Here is a 23,186-nt window from a genome sequence, read left to right as displayed (position 1 = left end):
GGGCACTGACCGTCCTCCAGATGCGAGTAAATTCGCTCCAAAAAATGGAAAATTACATCTGATGTACAACAGCCAGGCGAAAAGCCGAATTGATTTTTGATTATCAACTCATTGCTCATGAGAAAATTCACCAAGCGGTCCATGAAACAGAATTAGAAAATCTTCGAAAAAGAGGAGGTCAAAGTCACAGGTCTATAGTTTTGAATATCCTCAGCATCACCTTTTTTATGCTGAGGTATTATTTTGCTCACTTTCAGTTTCTCCGGGAAGGTACCCTCTGTAAATGAGAGATTCACCAACTCAGTTGAGGGGTGTATGATAAAATCCAGACTTTTTTTATCAAAAAGGTAGGAATCTCGTCAAAACCATAAGTTTTTTTACTCTTAAGCTTTTTATGACGAGTTCATAAATTTCATCAGTAGTGAAAAGCCTCAAAAACATACTCCCGTTGAAGCTCTGCTCTTTCATTTTTTCTTGTGAATAACGAGGGGCTGGAATTTCCTCAACAACTCTCCGCTGTGTCTCAACAAAAAAACTGTTAAACATATCTGCGACCTTCTTAGGATCACTTTCCAATTTTAACTACTCCTATGTTTCAGATTTCAAATAGGCCTAAATCTGAAAAAATGTCCTAAAGACACTCGAATTTTGATAAATGGTTTTTTCGAACTAAATTTAACTTTTTTTTTATCTTATTTTGATATTATGTATAACATATGGGGAATTTGGGAACCTGGATGTTCTATAAACAAAGGCGATGGCCTATCAGATGTTTATGGAGAACTAATCATAATTTTGTTCGGAAAATTTGCATGTTGGGATTTTCGACAAAGAACTTTCTTTCTAAAATATTCTCACTATCCTCAGGCCTCCGCAATTTCCGGTTTTACCGAAAACAGCTGGAAATAGGGGAGGAAGAAATAGGAAAACAGCATTAAAAAACAGCTATTCTGGAGGTTTATCGATTTTTTTTTAGACATTTCTAGAAGTTTTGCACATCTTCTCCACCCAACATCTTTACCTCGGGGGCGGTCACCTCAGACCTCCCTAAAGGGTGCCCCCACAAAAAATGTTAATTTCCGCCTATGACCGAAACTACCATTTTCTTTTATCAACTGAAACACCCAGTATATCTTCGTATGGTTATCTAACCAAATCGGCTATTTGGCGAATCTGATGGCAATTTCAATAATTTACCCCTTCTTGGTTAAGAACTCGACAGTTTATGAGTTATAGGAATGTTTATGAAAAAAATTGTGAAAATGGAAAGTCACACTTCTTATTTCTGCTGATGGGGTGCTTTTAAAAAAAAAAAAATCGCTGTTTGCTTTTTGGACCTAAAATGTACAGGGTGTTTATAAGAAGATCATCAAGATGGACAAATAGAATTCAACATAACTCAAGATTTTCAAATTACAACCTGATTTTTTTATTGTTTCAGTCTATTCTATGTAAAAAGCAATGGGAGTAACCTAAATAAAACCTATATCTGAAATGGATTTTCAGAGTTATCATGGAAAAACTTTGAAATAAGGAGAAAAACCATCTCGAACTGCTTTATTATTCCATGTTACCTAAAGGTTCTCGCAAATTTGTTACCATAAATAAATCCCTCAAACTTTCTACTTGCCGATTTCGTCACATGAAGGTTATGACTCCTAAAATTTATGACACTGCAGGGTTGGAGTACATATTAATATTTACAGGTTATCTCTTGAACAATTGACGATTTTCGAAAGTTCTCGGAACTGGGCCTTACGAACGAGCCATGTTACTATAGAAACCGAAATTTTCCTGGTACTGAATAATTCTACAGAGTATTTATGACTTCGAAGGTTTAAACCTGCTATGCTTAGTTTTGTAAGATGACTCAACGACCCTTCCATGAAAAGGGAGCCCACACTCATTTTTGTGTGAAATGTTAATCGAGCTAACAAACTCTTCGTTAACGAATTATTTAAGAGCTTTTGAAGTTTTTAATTCTTTACCTTTTACAATTTGGTTGAATCATTACTCACTGTTTTATAATACCTCTGGAGGGAGAGAAATTCCACATCATTAAACTAACATTCGAATACGTTTAACCCATTAGTTACAAATCTTAGTAGTTATCGGTTATCAACAAAATAATAGGTACATACCTACATATTTATCGAACAAATTGGTTAAATGTTAAATTAAAGATGAAACTTCTTGATGAGAAAAACTTGAAAAATATATTGTGACTGCATTAACATTTGGAAATTTCTCCCATTATTCGAAATAGTGACTAACGAATTATTTCATGAGAAATAAACTATGGATTTACAATCTCCTTGTAGTCCTTGTTGAGAAAAAACATGCTTCACAAACTTCACTATATTACTTCGCCATCCGAATGATGTAAGAACCAATTGGATTACCACCTAGTCTGCAGGTGGATGATGCCTACCAAACATAAATTTATAATAATTAAATTAACTTCGTTAAGCCCGATGTATACAGCTGCATCTAATGGAATCGTAATAATGAATGGCAGAATGAATATTTCATAACAAACAATGAAGACTATCTTGAATCGTGAGTAATAAATCTGTAACGAAAAAAAATAGCGACTTTTATACAGGGTAATTGTTCGCGACGGTCTATTAGACGTTCATGGAGAACTGATCACAATTCTGTGTCAAATTTTGCATGTTGGGGTTTTAAACAATGAACTTTATTCCCAAAATATTTTCTGACCTCTGCAACTTCCGGTTATAGCGAGAACAGAGTACTATATCTTCATTTCAAAAGGCACACCAAGAATATTTTGCAACGTTAGATAGCTGATTAGGTGGCAATTCCAGCAGTATATCTTGAGTGAAAACCCACCTATTGGGATTCTCATGAAAAAATGGCGAAAACGGGAGATCACACTTTTTGGAATTTTTCTGCTGGTGAGCTTTTGCCTATAAAAAGATCGTCTCCATTTTCAATTTTTCTATTATGGAGTATTATAACACTGTCTGCTATTCGAACCTAAAATGTACAGTGGGTTCATGGAAAAATCATCAAGTTGGACAAATTGAATTCATCAAAACACAAGATTTTTCATTATTTCAGTCGATCCCACATAGAAAGCGTTAACTCAATTAAACGTTACACCTAAAATGAAAACTTTCACACTCATCAAAAAAAAACTTGAAATAAGAGAAAGGAGCCATTTCGACCAGCTTGATTATTTTGTGATTTCCGGAAGTCATAGAAAAAAAAAAACGAAAATTCGATGCCTCAATAAGTGATTTTGACATTTCATGAATTTTTCATCTCAACAATCCCAGCGTACAATTTATAAAGTACAATTCATAAAATGTCATAATTACATATTTAAGTTTTTTTCTCATTTTAGTTTTATGGTTTATTTGGGTAACCTCCCCTATTTTCTATACTGCATTTACATTTATTTTAGCAGTCGGTTTGCCATGAAATAATTTTCTCAAGTTTTTGTAACTAGAACGGAGTAAGGTTGGCACTCATGAAATATCGCTAATGTCATAACGCTGTTGCCATAACTTTTATCAATTAATATTACGAAAATGCCGAAAGTGATTGAAAAAAGAGACAGGGTTTCAGGAAGTGCTATTTAGAATTCAGGTCCGCTCATTCAAATAGTTATACCCTGATATTCTAAAATCCACAATACGTCAGACGTCAGACAATGTAAGAGAATTTATATAATGATTCATATGAATCTAAACGACTTATATTTCAGCTGAATATTTCCACAATCAGAAAGATTGTGAATGAAGACGATGACAAAGAATTTCCTTCTATTGGGAGATCCAAAAAAGTGAATGTGAATGTCTTAGGGTACCAATAAATACCTAATTATTATTATTATATCGATGTATTAAGATTCACAGCCACAAATACGCGCCAGTTGTCCTGTTAATTCTATCTAAATCTATTTTTATTTGACTTGTCCTATACATTGTAAATGTCTCGAGGTACCAATAAATACCTAATTATTTTTATTATATCGATGCATTAAGTTCATCTTGATTGAAATTTTCTTTAATTCCTTTTACTTATATTGATGCAAGATGATTTTTGTTGAAGAATTTAACATTCTTGTAATTATCTGTTAATTCCTACGGGGGATACCCATTCCCAACCATTGCAACATATGCATTTCATCTTCGGGTTAATATTTTTGAAATCTACAACTGATGAAACTTTAGCCAAAGAAGATAACGAACATGAACTCTGCTCAAGCTAGTGCATATTATGATATTATACTGATCTCTTTTATTTTCCATGCAAATAACTGCATTTGGTATGCCTTCAATCAGTTTGTATAAACTTCAATTATGTTCGTCACATATTTTCCGGAGAGATTCGGCATTGTGATAAAATACGTAATAACAGAAGTTTTAACGCAGAACGGGCAACATAGCGTTGATTTAAAACCCAAAAATGTTTTGACAAGCGTCATAACCCCACATTTTCGTACCATACAGAGTGAAATGTGTCAAATTTCCATGGCCAACCGACTGCTAAAATAAAAGTGAATGGAGTATACGTAGAACCGACTGAAACAATAAAAATATAAATTATAATTTGAAAATCTTGTCAATGATCTTCTAATAAACACCCTCTACATTTTGGTTCCAAACAGCAAACAGTGTTTCAATCCGACATAATGGAAAAATTGAAAATTGTAACGATATTTTTGCACAAAAGTTCCCCAGCAGAGTTGTTCCATATAGTATGACCAAAAAAAAAACCTCAGCAAAAATAATAATATTAATGTGATTTCCCAATTTCACTTTTTTTTTCCTGAGAATTCCAATAAATCATAGACCGTTGAGTTTCTATCCAAGGAGTGGTTACTATTGGAATCGCCATCAAATCTGCTACCTATCTAACGATGCAAAAATATAAATTTTGTGTGCCATTTGAAAGAAGAAAGTTGGCAGAGGCCTGAATATGTTTTAGGAAAAAATTTCATTGTCGAAAAACGCAGCATGCAAATATTCAGCACAAAATTATGATTAGTTCTATGTAAACGTCGAATAGACCCTTAAATCACCTTTTGTATTAAGATATATTTTAGTAGGCGAAGAATGGGAAACTACTCAAAATTTTTTCTTTCATTTATAGAGATTTTGTCGATAGATTAACATTTCATACAAAAAATGAGCATAGGCTAAGTCTTGGTTTGCATAGTGTTCTCCCCTTTCATGGAAAGAACGTTAAATCGTTGGGTTTTCTGACAATACCTTGCACAGCAGGCTTCGATCTTCGCAGTCATAAATCATCTAACTGTAGAATTCTGTTAAAATTTCGTTTTCTCTAGTTACATGACTTGTTCCTAATGCCCAGTACCTAGAGCTTTGGAATATCAACAATTCAAATGTTTAACAGATTACCTTTGAATACAGTCAAGCGACATCACAAGTCTACCTGAATCCTTTTGAAACATTTTCGAGATAATCCTTGGAAGAATGTACCGAATATTTCTCGGAAACGAATGAAACTATACCAATCAAAATATATATGTATAATGAGACCTTTTATTTCAATTGAATGAAAGACTAATTAGCCATCGTTTCATTACTGTAAGATCAAATTCTGCTGCTTTTTTTCATAGAAACTTGATGCTTAAACGTGATTTTTGATTTGAAAATTCAATCTTAGTTTAATGAAACGGTGCATGTTTCTCTGTAACGAAAGGGGGAAACAAAATTCTGAGACTAGCATTCGGTTTTGTTTCTCACTATTCTTAAAATTTTGAATTCGAATACATATAACGAAAAATTCGAATATTGGATTATTCGAACACGATTCTCGTTCATCTTAAATAGATGATCATTCGTCTAATCTAATAACGAAACTCTCTCAAAATTATCCTTGTGCTGTTTTTCTTAATACTAGATTTTCGAAATTCTATAAATAAGCTTGATTATTGATAAAGATAACATCAACCATTAGATCGCGTTTTGAAGACTGTTTTCATTCTGCTTTTCCTTACTGATCCGATGGTTTGCAATATCATTTTTTGAATTGTGAAGTACAAGTTTTCATTTTCAAGTCTATCAAAATCATTATTGTTGATACTCGGTTTCGAAACTTCTGATCTCTAAATTCTCTAGTAGTGGGGGATTTTAGAAGTGCCTTCACTGATTCCCCCGCCCTAGAATTCACAGATTTCGAAATATGATTGTGGGGGGAGTTCAAGTGAAATTCTGCACCACGTGTTGAATCTGCATTCAGTTATTCAGTATTCCTAGTCAGTGTGGCATTGAGTTTCTCAAAAATTGTGGGTATATTCGGATGTGTTCACCGACTCTTCATCTCTCTTCAAGTGCAAACAACGAAGCTTGCTGAAATACTGTGCATTCATAATAACTTTGTTGTTTTTTGGGACTTCTTGCGAAGGATCTTGAAGAATCCTAGTGTTTGGAACATTTCGACGCCATTTTAAGTTATTACGATTTTATACAAACAGAACAGTGAACACGTGCTTTGAATGTTTGTATCTGCTTCTTTTCGCCATTTGATTTTACGGAGTTATCTTGGCACCAGGTTCTAGAGACATTGTTTTATTTATAACCTTTGCTATGAGTGCGTAAAAAGGATGCATTGTACATACAGTTTGTGACATTTTTCTATTATTTTTTATATCTGAGCCATCCAGTTATAATGGGCAGAAGGAAAGGTAACTGTTTTTATATTATTTTTATTACTATTACTAAGTTTGCGCCAGATTTTATAAGTAATGATGAATATCATTCATGATATGAATGCAATTTACCTTGCACAATTTAGCTGCAACTCTTTAATTAACAACAACACAGCAAATTTATTCGAATTGGCTAGAAAATTTGTTAACTAGTGGATTTGGATTGAAACTTGAAAGCTTTCAAAACTGAAACCCTTTTTGCATGAATTGTGTTCAGTAAATATATCATTTGTTGAGTGCGCATCATATTGCGCATCACGTCTTTTGGAGACGCACAGTTTATTTTGTTGGTGCTTAAAATTGATTGACTCTTTTTTTTTCCATAGTGCGTTTGATCGAAATCGCTTTCTTTCTCTTTATGTGTACACTCCATTCACTTTAATTAAAGCTGGCTACGAAAATTTGACACATTCCACACTGTATACGAAATGTGAGGTTATGACGCTTGTCAAAACATTTTTGTGTTATACATCAGTGCTATGTTGTCCGTTCTACATAAAAAATCTCATTAATTTCTTATTTTATCACAATTAATTTTCTACAAAATATGAATTCGAAAGTATGTTATGAACATTATTATCGTTTATAATAAACGAAGGGAAGATATTTGCATGAAAAGTACAAGGAGTCATTGTTAAGGTATTTTTATTTTTACTATGGAAGAATATTTAATTATTGACACATTCAGATGCTTGAAAAGAGTTTATATTGGTTATCCACTTGGACGTTACATCAGTTTAATCTAGGAACCCAAATCTTATATTTTCATCTAAACTCATACTTATGTATATATTGTAAAACTTTTCTCGAGAAAGTAATTCTGGTTACAATGACATGTTTTGTGGACATAAAATTTTGCTTTTTTTTGTACTCGTATAATCTATTGATTGATTGATCTAAAAAAATTATGTTCTTTCCCCTCTTCACATAATCTTCCGCATAATTACGTGTAGTGTGTCAATACAGAAATGTTTATTTTTCAAAGCGGTGTGAAGTTGGCTGACAATTTCTAGCTGACAGAATCCCGAAGATACCCGAAGCGGCGACGGCCGCCAGTGGCGTACCCCTACTATTATTTTCGCCGAAAAATCGCTTCTGCATTACGAAATGAGATTAGTAGTGGAAATAATATAAATATTTGATGTTTGGCATATATAAATTTGATAATTCGAACAATTCGTTGGAAAAATGAATTTGTTCGATATATTTTTTCGATCAATTGAACTGAAATCGTCTAGGCGCGAAGTTCAATCTATATAACTTCTATGTTTTTATCAGTTTCAAGATGAGATTTTCACTCAGATGATGGTCAACTATTCAGGATTCATAATCCGTAAAAAACTTTACTTGCACCCCTTGCACACTACCCTTTTTCCACCCTTTTCCGTATAAAACACCGAATTTGCGCTAGGAAGCGGCGCAGTCAGCTGACCATAACTTCTATCTTTTTATCAGTTTCAAGATGAGATTTTCACTCAGATGATGGTCAACTATTCAGGATTCATAATCCGTAAAAAACTTTACTTGCACCCCTTGGAGACTACCCTTTTTCGACCCTTTTCCGTATAAAACACCGAATTCGCGATATGAAGCGGCGCAGTCAGCTGACCATAACTTCTATCTTTTTATCAGTTTCAAGATGAGATTTTCACTCAGATGATGGTCAACTATTCAGGATTCATAATCCGTAAAAAACTTTACTTGCACCCCTTGCACACTACCCTTTTTCGACCCTTTTCCGTATAAGACACCGAATTTGCGCTAGGAAGCGGCGCAGTCAGCTGAACATAACTTCTATGTTTTTATCAGTTTCAAGATGAGATTTTCAATCAGATGATGGTCAACTATTCAGGATTCATAATCCGTAAAAAACTTTACTTGCACCCCTTGGAGACTACCCTTTTTCGACCCTTTTCCGTATAAAACACCGAATTCGCGATATAAAGCGGCGCAGTCAGCTGACCATAACTTCTATCTTTTTATCAGTTTCAAGATGAGATTTTCACTCAGATGATGGTCAACTATTCAGGATTCATAATCCGTAAAAAACTTTACTTGCACCCCTTGGAGACTACCCTTTTTCGACCCTTTTCCGTATAAAACACCGAATTTGCGCTAGGAAGCGGCGCAGTCAGCTGACCATAACTTCTATGTTTTTATCAGTTTCAAGAAGAGATTTTCACTCAGATGAAGGTCAACTATTCGGGATTCATAATCCGTAAAAAACTTTACTTGCACCCCTTGCACACTACCCTTTTTCGACCCTTTTCCGTATAAAACACCGAATTCGCGATATAAAGCGACGCAGTCAGCTGACCATAACTTCTATTTTTTTATCAGTTTCAAGATGAGATTTTCACTCAGATGATGGTCAACTATTCAGGATTCATAATCCGTAAAAAACTTTACTTGCACCCCTTGCACACTACCCTTTTTCGACCCTTTTCCGTATAAGACACCGAATTTGCGCTAGGAAGCGGCGCAGTCAGCTGAACATAACTTCTATGTTTTTATCAGTTTCAAGATGAGATTTTCAATCAGATGATGGTCAACTATTCAGGATTCATAATCCGTAAAAAACTTTACTTGCACCCCTTGGAGACTACCCTTTTTCGACCCTTTTCCGTATAAAACACCGAATTTGCGCTAGGAAGCGGCGCAGTCAGCTGACCATAACTTCTATGTTTTTATCAGTTTCAAGATGAGATTTTCACTCAGATGATGGTCAACTATTCGGGATTCATAATCCGTAAAAAACTTTACTTGCACCCCTTGGAGACTACCCTTTTTCGACCCTTTTCGGTATAAAACACCGAATTCCCGATATAAAGCGGCGCAGTCAGCTGACCATAACTTCTATCTTTTTATCAGTTTCAAGATGAGATTTTCACTCAGACGATGGTCAACTATTCAGGATTCATAATCCGTAAAAAACTTTACTTGCACCCCTTGCACACTACCCTTTTTCCACCCTTTTCCGTATAAAACACCGAATTTGCGCTAGGAAGCGGCGCAGTCAGCTGACCATAACTTCTATGTTTTTATCAGTTTCAAGATGAGATTTTCACTCAGATGATGGTCAACTATTCGGGATTCATAATCCGTAAAAAACTTTACTTGCACCCCTTGCACACTACCCTTTTTCGACCTTTTTCCGTATAAAACACCGAATTCGCGATATAAAGCGACGCAGTCAGCTGACCATAACTTCTATGTTTTTATCAGTTTCAAGATGAGATTTTCACTCAGATGATGGTCAACTATTCAGGATTCATAATCCGTAAAAAACTTTACTTGCACCCCTTGCACACTACCCTTTTTCGACCCTTTTCCGTATAAGACACCGAATTTGCGCTAGGAAGCGGCGCAGTCAGCTGACCATAACTTCTATCTTTTTATCAGTTTCAAGATGAGATTTTCACTCAGACGATGGTCAACTATTCAGGATTCATAATCCGTAAAAAACTTTACTTGCACCCCTTGCACACTACCCTTTTTCCACCCTTTTCCGTATAAAACACCGAATTTGCGCTAGGAAGCGGCGCAGTCAGCTGACCATAACTTCTATGTTTTTATCAGTTTCAAGATGAGATTTTCACTCAGATGATGGTCAACTATTCGGGATTCATAATCCGTAAAAAACTTTACTTGCACCCCTTGCACACTACCCTTTTTCGACCCTTTTCCGTATAAAACACCGAATTCGCGATATAAAGCGACGCAGTCAGCTGACCATAACTTCTATTTTTTTATCAGTTTCAAGATGAGATTTTCACTCAGATGATGGTCAACTATTCAGGATTCATAATCCGTAAAAAACTTTACTTGCACCCCTTGCACACTACCCTTTTTCGACCCTTTTCCGTATAAGACACCGAATTTGCGCTAGGAAGCGGCGCAGTCAGCTGAACATAACTTCTATGTTTTTATCAGTTTCAAGATGAGATTTTCACTCAGATGATGGTCAACTATTCAGGATTCATAATCCGTAAAAAACTTTACTTGCACCCCTTGGAGACTACCCTTTTTCGACCCTTTTCCGTATAAGACACCGAATTTGCGCTAGGAAGCGGCGCAGTCAGCTGAACATAACTTCTATGTTTTTATCAGTTTCAAGATGAGATTTTCAATCAGATGATGGTCAACTATTCAGGATTCATAATCCGTAAAAAACTTTACTTGCACGCCTTGGAGACTACCCTTTTTCGACCCTTTTCCGTATAAAACACCGAATTCGCGATATAAAGCGGCGCAGTCAGCTGACCATAACTTCTATCTTTTTATCAGTTTCAAGATGAGATTTTCACTCAGATGATGGTCAACTATTCAGGATTCATAATCCGTAAAAAACTTTACTTGCACCCCTTGGAGACTACCCTTTTTCGACCCTTTTCCGTATAAAACACCGAATTTGCGCTAGGAAGCGGCGCAGTCAGCTGACCATAACTTCTATCTTTTTATCAGTTTCAAGATGAGATTTTCACTCAGATGATGGTCAACTATTCAGGATTCATAATCCGTAAAAAACTTTACTTGCACCCCTTGGAGACTACCCTTTTTCGACCCTTTTCCGTATAAAACACCGAATTCGCGATATAAAGCGGCGCAGTCAGCTGACCATAACTTCTATCTTTTTATCAGTTTCAAGATGAGATTTTCACTCAGATGATGGTCAACTATTCAGGATTCATAATCCGTAAAAAACTTTACTTGCACCCCTTGGAGACTACCCTTTTTCGACCCTTTTCCGTATAAAACACCGAATTCGCGATATAAAGCGGCGCAGTCAGCTGACCATAACTTCTATCTTTTTATCAGTTTCAAGATGAGATTTTCACTCAGATGATGGTCAACTATTCAGGATTCATAATCCGTAAAAAACTTTACTTGCACCCCTTGCACACTACCCTTTTTCGACCCTTTTCCGTATAAAACACCGAATTCGCGATATAAAGCGGCGCAGTCAGCTGACCATAACTTCTATCTTTTTATCAGTTTCAAGATGAGATTTTCAATCAGATGATGGTCAACTATTCAGGATTCATAATCCGTAAAAAACTTTACTTGCACCCCTTGGAGACTACCCTTTTTCGACCCTTTTCCGTATAAAACACCGAATTCGCGATATAAAGCGACGCAGTCAGCTGACCATAACTTCTATTTTTTTATCAGTTTCAAGATGAGATTTTCACTCAGATGATGGTCAACTATTCAGGATTCATAATCCGTAAAAAACTTTACTTGCACCCCTTGCACACTACCCTTTTTCCACCCTTTTCCGTATAAAACACCGAATTTGCGCTAGGAAGCGGCGCAGTCAGCTGAACATAACTTCTATGTTATTAATTGCTCGATGAACGAGCGGATTTTTTTCGGATCAAGTTACGAAAGCATCGCATTTTTCGGATTTTTTGTCAGATATTTCGGATTTTTCCATAAATTACCATTGGCAACACTGCACTGCACAAGTGTGGATCATTTAAAAAGAGTTGCATTTGGTCGAAGCACCCAATTATTCAAATTTTACAGATATTTTCCAAACAGCTCAGAGCGGCGTCTTCAAAGCAAGCGCAATTGTGTCGTAAATCAAATATGTCAAGATTGCTGCGGTTTCTATCCAATAGGAAGAGGGCCACAAGTATCTTGAACTTTCCTCGTTGGCAGGTGGTCATCTGGTGGCACTGTTGCCACTGTTGCCGGTATGATATAATTATCAGATTGTAACATAATTTTTCGGAAAAATAGAGTTGACCAATAAAGTGTAACAAAATCGATAATTGTAACATAATTAACAGAGTTGAATGATAATTAATATTTGTCATATTTTCTGTTTATCAAAACTTCGGCAACAGATATCAGGCGCTTCGACTGCGCCGCTTTATATCGCGAATTCGGTGTTTTATACGGAAAAGGGTCGAAAAAGGGTAGTGTGCAAGGGGTGCAAGTAAAGTTTTTTACGGATTATGAATCCCGAATAGTTGACCATCATCTGAGTGAAAATCTCATCTTGAAACTGATAAAAACATAGAAGTTATGGTCAGCTGACTGCGTCGCTTTATATCGCGAATTCGGTGTTTTATACGGAAAAGGGTTGAAAAAGGGTAGTGTGCAAGGGGTGCAAGTAAAGTTTTTTACGGATTATGAATCCTGAATAGTTGACCATCATCTGAGTGAAAATCTCATCTTGAAACTGATAAAAACATAGAAGTTATGGTCAGCTGACTGCGCCGCTTTATATCGCGAATTCGGTGTGTTATACGGAAAAGGGTCGAAAAAGGGTAGTGTGCAAGGGGTGCAAGTAAAGTTTTTTACGGATTATGAATCCTGAATAGTTGACCATCATCTGAGTGAAAATCTCATCTTGAAACTGATAAAAAAATAGAAGTTATGGTCAGCTGACTGCGTCGCTTTATATCGCGAATTCGGTGTTTTATACGGAAAAGGGTCGAAAAAGGGTAGTGTGCAAGGGGTGCAAGTAAAGTTTTTTACGGATTATGAATCCCGAATAGTTGACCTTCATCTGAGTGAAAATCTCATCTTGAAACTGATAAAAACATAGAAGTTATGGTCAGCTGACTGCGCCGCTTCCTAGCGCAAATTCGGTGTTTTATACGGAAAAGGGTCGAAAAAGGGTAGTCTCCAAGGGGTGCAAGTAAAGTTTTTTACGGATTATGAATCCTGAATAGTTGACCATCATCTGAGTGAAAATCTCATCTTGAAACTGATAAAAAGATAGAAGTTATGGTCAGCTGACTGCGCCGCTTTATATCGCGAATTCGGTGTTTTATACGGAAAAGGGTCGAAAAAGGGTAGTCTCCAAGGGGTGCAAGTAAAGTTTTTTACGGATTATGAATCCTGAATAGTTGACCATCATCTGATTGAAAATCTCATCTTGAAACTGATAAAAACATAGAAGTTATGTTCAGCTGACTGCGCCGCTTCCTAGCGCAAATTCGGTGTCTTATACGGAAAAGGGTCGAAAAAGGGTAGTCTCCAAGGGGTGCAAGTAAAGTTTTTTACGGATTATGAATCCTGAATAGTTGACCATCATCTGAGTGAAAATCTCATCTTGAAACTGATAAAAACATAGAAGTTATGTTCAGCTGACTGCGCCGCTTCCTAGCGCAAATTCGGTGTCTTATACGGAAAAGGGTCGAAAAAGGGTAGTGTGCAAGGGGTGCAAGTAAAGTTTTTTACGGATTATGAATCCTGAATAGTTGACCATCATCTGAGTGAAAATCTCATCTTGAAACTGATAAAAAAATAGAAGTTATGGTCAGCTGACTGCGTCGCTTTATATCGCGAATTCGGTGTTTTATACGGAAAAGGGTCGAAAAAGGGTAGTGTGCAAGGGGTGCAAGTAAAGTTTTTTACGGATTATGAATCCCGAATAGTTGACCATCATCTGAGTGAAAATCTCATCTTGAAACTGATAAAAACATAGAAGTTATGGTCAGCTGACTGCGCCGCTTCCTAGCGCAAATTCGGTGTTTTATACGGAAAAGGGTGGAAAAAGGGTAGTGTGCAAGGGGTGCAAGTAAAGTTTTTTACGGATTATGAATCCTGAATAGTTGACCATCGTCTGAGTGAAAATCTCATCTTGAAACTGATAAAAAGATAGAAGTTATGGTCAGCTGACTGCGCCGCTTCCTAGCGCAAATTCGGTGTCTTATACGGAAAAGGGTCGAAAAAGGGTAGTGTGCAAGGGGTGCAAGTAAAGTTTTTTACGGATTATGAATCCTGAATAGTTGACCATCATCTGAGTGAAAATCTCATCTTGAAACTGATAAAAAAATAGAAGTTATGGTCAGCTGACTGCGTCGCTTTATATCGCGAATTCGGTGTTTTATACGGAAAAGGGTCGAAAAAGGGTAGTGTGCAAGGGGTGCAAGTAAAGTTTTTTACGGATTATGAATCCCGAATAGTTGACCATCATCTGAGTGAAAATCTCATCTTGAAACTGATAAAAACATAGAAGTTATGGTCAGCTGACTGCGCCGCTTCCTAGCGCAAATTCGGTGTTTTATACGGAAAAGGGTGGAAAAAGGGTAGTGTGCAAGGGGTGCAAGTAAAGTTTTTTACGGATTATGAATCCTGAATAGTTGACCATCGTCTGAGTGAAAATCTCATCTTGAAACTGATAAAAAGATAGAAGTTATGGTCAGCTGACTGCGCCGCTTTATATCGGGAATTCGGTGTTTTATACGGAAAAGGGTCGAAAAAGGGTAGTCTCCAAGGGGTGCAAGTAAAGTTTTTAACGGATTATGAATCCCGAATAGTTGACCATCATCTGAGTGAAAATCTCATCTTGAAACTGATAAAAACATAGAAGTTATGGTCAGCTGACTGCGCCGCTTCCTAGCGCAAATTCGGTGTTTTATACGGAAAAGGGTCGAAAAAGGGTAGTCTCCAAGGGGTGCAAGTAAAGTTTTTTACGGATTATGAATCCTGAATAGTTGACCATCATCTGATTGAAAATCTCATCTTGAAACTGATAAAAACATAGAAGTTATGTTCAGCTGACTGCGCCGCTTCCTAGCGCAAATTCGGTGTCTTATACGGAAAAGGGTCGAAAAAGGGTAGTGTGCAAGGGGTGCAAGTAAAGTTTTTTACGGATTATGAATCCTGAATAGTTGACCATCATCTGATTGAAAATCTCATCTTGAAACTGATAAAAACATAGAAGTTATGTTCAGCTGACTGCGCCGCTTCCTAGCGCAAATTCGGTGTCTTATACGGAAAAGGGTCGAAAAAGGGTAGTGTGCAAGGGGTGCAAGTAAAGTTTTTTACGGATTATGAATCCTGAATAGTTGACCATCATCTGAGTGAAAATCTCATCTTGAAACTGATAAAAAAATAGAAGTTATGGTCAGCTGACTGCGTCGCTTTATATCGCGAATTCGGTGTTTTATACGGAAAAGGGTCGAAAAAGGGTAGTGTGCAAGGGGTGCAAGTAAAGTTTTTTACGGATTATGAATCCCGAATAGTTGACCTTCATCTGAGTGAAAATCTCATCTTGAAACTGATAAAAACATAGAAGTTATGGTCAGCTGACTGCGCCGCTTCCTAGCGCAAATTCGGTGTTTTATACGGAAAAGGGTCGAAAAAGGGTAGTCTCCAAGGGGTGCAAGTAAAGTTTTTTACGGATTATGAATCCTGAATAGTTGACCATCATCTGAGTGAAAATCTCATCTTGAAACTGATAAAAAGATAGAAGTTATGGTCAGCTGACTGCGCCGCTTTATATCGCGAATTCGGTGTTTTATACGGAAAAGGGTCGAAAAAGGGTAGTCTCCAAGGGGTGCAAGTAAAGTTTTTTACGGATTATGAATCCTGAATAGTTGACCATCATCTGAGTGAAAATCTCATCTTGAAACTGATAAAAAGATAGAAGTTATGGTCAGCTGACTGCGCCGCTTTATATCGCGAATTCGGTGTTTTATACGGAAAAGGGTCGAAAAAGGGTAGTCTCCAAGGGGTGCAAGTAAAGTTTTTTACGGATTATGAATCCTGAATAGTTGACCATCATCTGAGTGAAAATCTCATCTTGAAACTGATAAAAAGATAGAAGTTATGGTCAGCTGACTGCGCCGCTTCCTAGCGCAAATTCGGTGTTTTATACGGAAAAGGGTGGAAAAAGGGTAGTGTGCAAGGGGTGCAAGTAAAGTTTTTTACGGATTATGAATCCTGAATAGTTGACCATCATCTGAGTGAAAATCTCATCTTGAAACTGATAAAAACATAGAAGTTATATAGATTGAACTTCGCGCCTAGACGATTTCAGTTCAATTGATCGAAAAAATATATCGAACAAATTCATTTTCCAACGAATTGTTCGAATTATCAAATTTATATATGCCAAACATCAAATATTTATATTATTTCCACTACTAATCTCATTTCGTAATGCAGAAGCGATTTTTCGGCGAAAATAATAGTAGGGGTACGCCACTGGCGGCCGTCGCCGCTTCGGGTATCTTCGGGATTCTGTCAGCTAGAAATTGTCAGCCAACTTCACACCGCTATTTTTCAAGTTATAATTCCAAATTTGTCGTTGTGATCTTTTGACAAATACTATCCTCGACTACCACCATATTTTGGGGCTTTCAACTTAAGGAAATTCTTTGTCATCCTACCAACATAAGTCACAATGAACTAGTTGAACTACCTAGTCCAGTTGGGCATTCACATTTCTACCAAATATTGTAGAAAAATACTCGAATGGGCCAATATTCATTCAAAACTGATTTTCATGTATATCAAGGAGTTTGTAATGCACCCTCTGTTGGGAGGATAATAGTTTTTTTTTAATGAAAAAGTCCCGGTTCTGTGGGTTAAAGCATTAGCGTATGGCCGTTTCTGTCAATCAGAACAATTGAACATGAAGCTGAACACTCATTTTCATTATAATGTGTATTAATTATTATGAGTGCTTCTGGATCACTGGATTTTTCAAGCTAGATTGAATTCAAATTGAAACTTGTGATTTGCTCAAAATCTCTCGGTATTTATCTTTCGAAAATATTTTCAGTTTCGTGATACTAGCAGTTAGATTGGAATTCAGTTTCAAATTTGTCGTTACCCATTATCGTCTCAAAACTTTTTCATTGTTATTAGTCTCGTATCAAGATTCACGAAGGTGCAATGTGTTTTCTTCCTCAGCATAGAATTTCAAAAATTTTACAATAGCTTTTCTTTAAAAATTGGGTACAAATACCGTCTTAAAAAAATTTCTAGAAGCATTCAAAATCCATCAAATTCCACCAAAGTAACCACAATAACCTTCTTTATCGACAGACTGTCAAACAAATGAAATAATATACCTAGTATTTCTTCTGGGTTTATTATTATTAGCTTCGTAGGGTGTTACTGTTAATTATTTTGAGTCTTTCAATAATTTTCTGAATGCGGTTCATACGCGAATAATGTTTTTCGAGCATATTCGGTTTCAGCTATTCATATCGGGAACCAAATGATTGGAAACTCTACTTTCAATTCGTGAATAACCTATGTACAAGAAAAACTATGCAATAATTTATTGTTTCACATATTGTTACGATACCTAATAATGCCGAAAAAATAGTCTTACCAGGATCAGCAAAGTACAACAAAAAAATTCGTTTGAAATATTATGTATTTTGGTTTTACTCGTGTCATCGTGCCATAATAGAGAGATATAAGAAAACATGTAATTATACCTTCGATTCAAATGTGCCGAAACCAGATTTGAAAGTAAATTTCTTCGGAAAAGTTCCGATTTATCGAAATCAGAAGCATATCTCCCTAACTTACCTGTTTTTTTTTAAGACCCTCATCAGAGTAATATAGATCGTAGTTCAAAAAAAATGTTTGGCAGGAATTGAAGAGTAAGATTTGATATAATAAATCGTTCTAAAAACCAGATTTTTCGGGAAATTATGCGATTTCCCAAGCATGCGCTGCGTTATACGTAGACAACATGCGCCTGATCAGTCGTAACTCCTCGGTTTTAGCCGAGCACGAACAAATATGGCTGGCCTAAGTCTCAATAAGCGTCGACCACATGGGTCGTACGCAACGTGGTTAAGAATCGAATAATTTCGCTCGATGTATTTTCTCTTCCTAGGTGCCTATTTTTGCATCGAAGTGATAAAAAAAATTTGTGATCGAAGATAAATAGAAAGTGTATAGTGTTATTTTTATATAGTCTTTTTTTTAATACATATTGCAGTTTGACCTTGTCGCCATACGTTCCCAGTTTTTATACAAATTTTCTTACCCTTTTATCCATCGCTTTTGATTCTTTTAAAAACCAATTTAAATTGAAAAATTCATAATCGGAGTGCGTGCCAATTTATCGCATCTTCGCTGGAAATAATTCCCAATGCGGAATTCTAGGGAATTGTAGTCATTTTAACTTCACGATGGACGTTGGAGTTTGGCAGACAGTTAGTAAAGGTAAAGATTTTCCAATAACTCCTTCGAAAAAGGTTAGGTATTTCCCGAAATGTGCTCATTATGCATTTCAATGTCCCAATTTAGAAAGCACCCATTCTTGTTCGGTCGTTTGCGAAACAACCGGCGTGGCTTTCTATATCCCACCTGATTTAACAGTTGACAGTGATAGTGAACGTTCGCCTTCTTATTAGGCCTACCATTGATTGTTATCAAATATCTCAAAATAGATAAACCTATTAACAGATCTATAATATTTTCATACTAAGATACTTTATACTGAAGAAATATTAAGAGGTTGTGATGTTGGGAATAACCTCTATCAATTACATAAAGTATCGATTCTTATCCCATGATTATAATTATGCAATTTAGGAATTTCTGTTCGATTCTGTTCATACAGCTGTTTCGAATGTTCAAACTAGTTGTCGAGAGAAAACTGTAACAGAGTTGGTCGTCCTGCTTTAGCCGCATTCGCATTGTGTCTGGAAACATTCCTAACATTAGGTAGTTTTATGAATTTCACATTGTAGTGAACATTTTGAAAAATTCAAATCATCTTCGATTATCACTACTCACTCAGGGTTATTTCCAATACCGACCTGAATTCCGAGCTTAAAACCGTACTGAGTAGGCTATTGACATTATAATTTTGATTTTCTGCAGCCTGTTGAGATGCCATACTTTTTCTTCCAATTCAAATGTTTCAAATTATAAGCCTTTCTTACTCGGTTTCTTATGAAATAGAACAGCTTGAAAATTATAAAAAAATGAAGTTTATCAATGATAACTCACAAAAAAATAATTCTGACGTGTATGTACTTTTTCCTGCATAAAGGTATATTTTAGGCTTTTCAGCGAAAGGGGTCTTTTGATGGTAATTTGATGTTACAAACATACTGAACACGACCTAGTGTGCTAGGGTGTGAAATATTTTGTGCATCAAAAACTACACCCCACCAACCATCCGAAGTTGAACTCTACATTGATACAGTAAAGTGTAAAAAAATGGTTCTCGTTTTTTTATGAAAATGGTTTCTACAAACATTCTGAACACGGCGTACAGGGTGAAAAAAAAATTTGTGCATCAAGAACTACCCCATACCAACCCTCCGTAGATTTACGACTTTGATATAGGTATAATATGTAATAAAAAGTGAAAAATACCCGTTGATCGAAATTTTTTGATGGAAATGATGGTTTTTACCAAAATGCTGAATACGACCTATAGGGTGAGATATTTTGTTAATCCCCCCTGCTAATCCTTGGATTTTCATCTAACAAGCCGCTGTAAAAAATGCAAATGAAAGTTACTCAAGGTTATTTTTTATGTTTTTAAAGTTGTTAAAATTTCGGAATCAACCCATTCATTTCTGGCTTTTGAGGCTGGCGCTGAGTAAACTATAAAAATGGTCAACTGCAACTTCGTAGAGCTCGAAAAGTTAAAAAATTCTGCGATGTCGTATATCTAACTTTCGATCATAACAAACATTGATCAGTTGCAACATTGTAAATTTAATTCAAAACAATGTTCCATTTGAAAGAGCCTTTCCACTATCATGAAATCAATTTGTACATAAATTAATGTGGCCATTATTTTCGGCATTTATTTCCAATAATAGTTGGCCTCTCTTTATAGTATATTTTTCAACCATACAAGCTATTACGTCAAAGAAACATAATCTTCACAAGCCTCTGACAATCGCAGCCCTAAAAGAGAATATTCGACAGAAATGCGAACAGTTACCGCTAGAAAACTCGCGAAAAGTCAATGAAAATGCCACCTTGTACATACTTTCTTGAATTGGAAGCCGATTTTTAGCGAAAGTAAGGCCTTAAAATGTCGCTCATGAATTTTTTCGATTTTTTTTTTTGGACTGGTGGCGGTCATTATCTTGTACCTCAAAAGTTTGCACTTTACCTTCTCCCTTCTTTTTACACACTTGACCGACTGCACATTCGGTATTGTATGGCATACCTAGACAATGCAATGAAAACTATATTTCTATGTATTAATCTGTAATGTGCATAAAGAAATTAATTTAAACTCATTAATCTTTTTTTTTTCAGCCAAATCAAAACAGAACTCCAGTCAGAAGAAGGATAACCATAAGAATAATAATCAAAGACCAAATGTCCCTTCCCCTCAGCCAGCTAAATCGAGTAGTAAAACAATCAAGAAAAATGAGATTAATTCTAAAGGCGCCAGCAAGGAAGGCAACGACATGGATGTCTTTCAAATCTCAGATACCGCAAATGCAAATACACCATCGCCAATTACCTCAACTACTACAACAAATCAAACTGATTTTATGAATGCTAATACTACCATTAAAAATAATGTGACTACTACTGTGAATGACCAAAATGATGCTGCTAACGACAATGCAGCTAAAGCTGAGAGCAATCAAAGTGCTCCAGCCAAACCTACTTTCGAAGTTAAAACTACCCAAAAGAAATGGGAGGTGACCAATGTATTCATGGGTAGATTCCCTGGACCCTCACCCTATGTACCCTCGTTGACTGAAAATAATAACCAAGATGAAACCGATAGAGCTGTCGTTACTAATGACAGAGCTGTTACAGCTGTAAATGAAAATTCTGTTCCTGTTCCCACTCAAGTTGCAGATAAAAAGTCTCAACTCCCTTACAAACAAGGTAAATACTGTAGTTTAAAATAATATTTCTCTACTTAACTGAATGATTGAAAATTATGCATGTAAAGGGTATTTCACCATATACTGGACAAATATACGTATTGTTTAGTTGTATAGATGAGACCAGGAGAAACATTTTTGCCTTATAAGGGGAGATAACTTTATGAATATAGTTATTATCCTATCAAGTGGGAAAGTGATACTTGCCCGCACGAAACTGCCGTTGCCCGAACGATGCAAAGCAGAGTTCGGGTAAGCACTTGAGTGCGGGCAAGACACTTTCTGCAAGAGTTAGGAACAATATTTTTTCTACAAGCGCTTGAAATATATAAATGTATCCATTTTACGAAACAGACCATATCTCATTTGATTAATTCATATAAAATGACAGACGTTATTCTGCATGTCGTTACTAAGAGTTTCTCATCGTTGACGTTCTGTCCATAGAAAGATGATAGAATTTAATTTACTCTATAATATTTGCGTGCGGGAAAATCCCCTGCTAATCCATTCCCGCACGCAAATGCGTGCGGGAAAGAAATAGCAGGCGTTTTTCCCGCACTCTTTGGGAAAGTGACTCTTTGCAACTTGGAATGCGTGCGGGAAAAAGGTTGAACGCGCACGCTTGTAGAAAATAGTTATTTTTCTACAAGCGTGCGCGTTCAACCTTTTTCCCGCACGCATTTCAAGTTGCAAAGAGTCACTTTTCCAAAACGTGCGGGAAAAACGCCTGCTATTTCTTTCCCGCACGCAAATGCGTGCGGGAATGGATTAGCAGGGGTTTTTCCCGCACGCAAATCTTATAGAATAAATTAAATTCTATCATGTCTCTATGCACCGAACGTCAACGATGAGTAACCCATAGTAACGACATGCAGCATTACGTCTGTCATTTTATATGAATTAATCAAATGAGATATGATCTGTTTCGTGAAATGGATATATTTAAATATTTCAAGCGCTTGTAGAAAAAATATTGTTCCTAACTGTTGCGGAAAGTGTCTTGCCCGCACTCAACTGCTTACCCGAACTCTGCTTCGCATCGTTCGGGCAACGGCAGTTTCGTGCGGGCAAGTATCACTTTCCGCACTTGATAGGAAAATAACTATTTCCTATCAAGTGCGGAAAGTGATACTTGCCCGCACGAAACTGCCGTTGCCCGAACGATGCGAAGCAGAGTTCGGGTAAGCAGTTGAGTGCGGGCAAGACACTTTCCGCAAGAGTTAGGAACAATATTTTTTCTACAAGCGCTTGAAATATATAAATATATCTATTTCACGAAACAGATCATATCTCATTTGATTAATTCATATATAATGACAGACGTAATTCTGAATGTCATTACTATGGGTTTCTCATCGTTGACGTTCTATGCATAGAAACATGATAGAATTTAATTTACTCTATAATATTTGCGTGCGGGAAAAACCTCTGCTAATCCATTCCCGCACGCAAATGCGTGCGGGAAAGAAATAGCAGGCGTTTTTCCCGCACGTTTTGGGAAAGTGACTCTTTGCAACTTGGAATGCGTGCGGGAAAAAGGTTGAACGCGCACGCTTGTAGAAAAAATAATAATCGTTGACTTCTTCAGAAGCAACTGAAAAAGATGCAAGGGAAGGTACATAGAATTATGCAAGCAAATATTATTTCGAACTCGTAACACAACGCATCGTGAACCAGATCAATCTAAACCATGAGAAGATAATATTTCCTGCCGAACCAGATATTTAACAGTGTACTCACTTGAAAACAAATCGAACTGCATATCTTCTTAGCATTTATAGATATTTAGATTTATAGGCCGATTGGCCTCGTCTCAATATCTATTATAATTTATAATAATCTGACTCCTATGAGATGTTGGTTAAGTTTTCATTTTTATTTTCAGG

The 23,186-nt window shown here is 36.4% G+C and overlaps 1 protein-coding gene across 3 annotated transcripts in view; it reads left to right on the top strand.

Moving 5' to 3' along the window:
* The window catches only part of LOC123311455 (eukaryotic translation initiation factor 4 gamma 3-like), a 123,084-nt gene that overhangs the window by 75,835 nt on the left and 24,063 nt on the right, over positions 1–23,186 (top strand). For all 3 annotated transcript variants that reach the window (XM_044895441.1, XM_044895442.1, XM_044895440.1), the window contains one exon: positions 20,711–21,298. In XM_044895441.1, coding sequence (XP_044751376.1) covers positions 20,711–21,298 — 588 coding nt within the window. The remainder of the gene's footprint in view (positions 1–20,710; positions 21,299–23,186) is intronic.

Source organism: Coccinella septempunctata, chromosome 4, assembly GCF_907165205.1.
Source record: "Coccinella septempunctata chromosome 4, icCocSept1.1, whole genome shotgun sequence".
Classification (NCBI taxonomy): Eukaryota; Metazoa; Arthropoda; class Insecta; order Coleoptera; family Coccinellidae; genus Coccinella; species Coccinella septempunctata.
The sequence above is the reverse complement of the archived record's forward strand: the minus strand, read 5'-3'. Positions and strand labels throughout refer to the sequence as shown.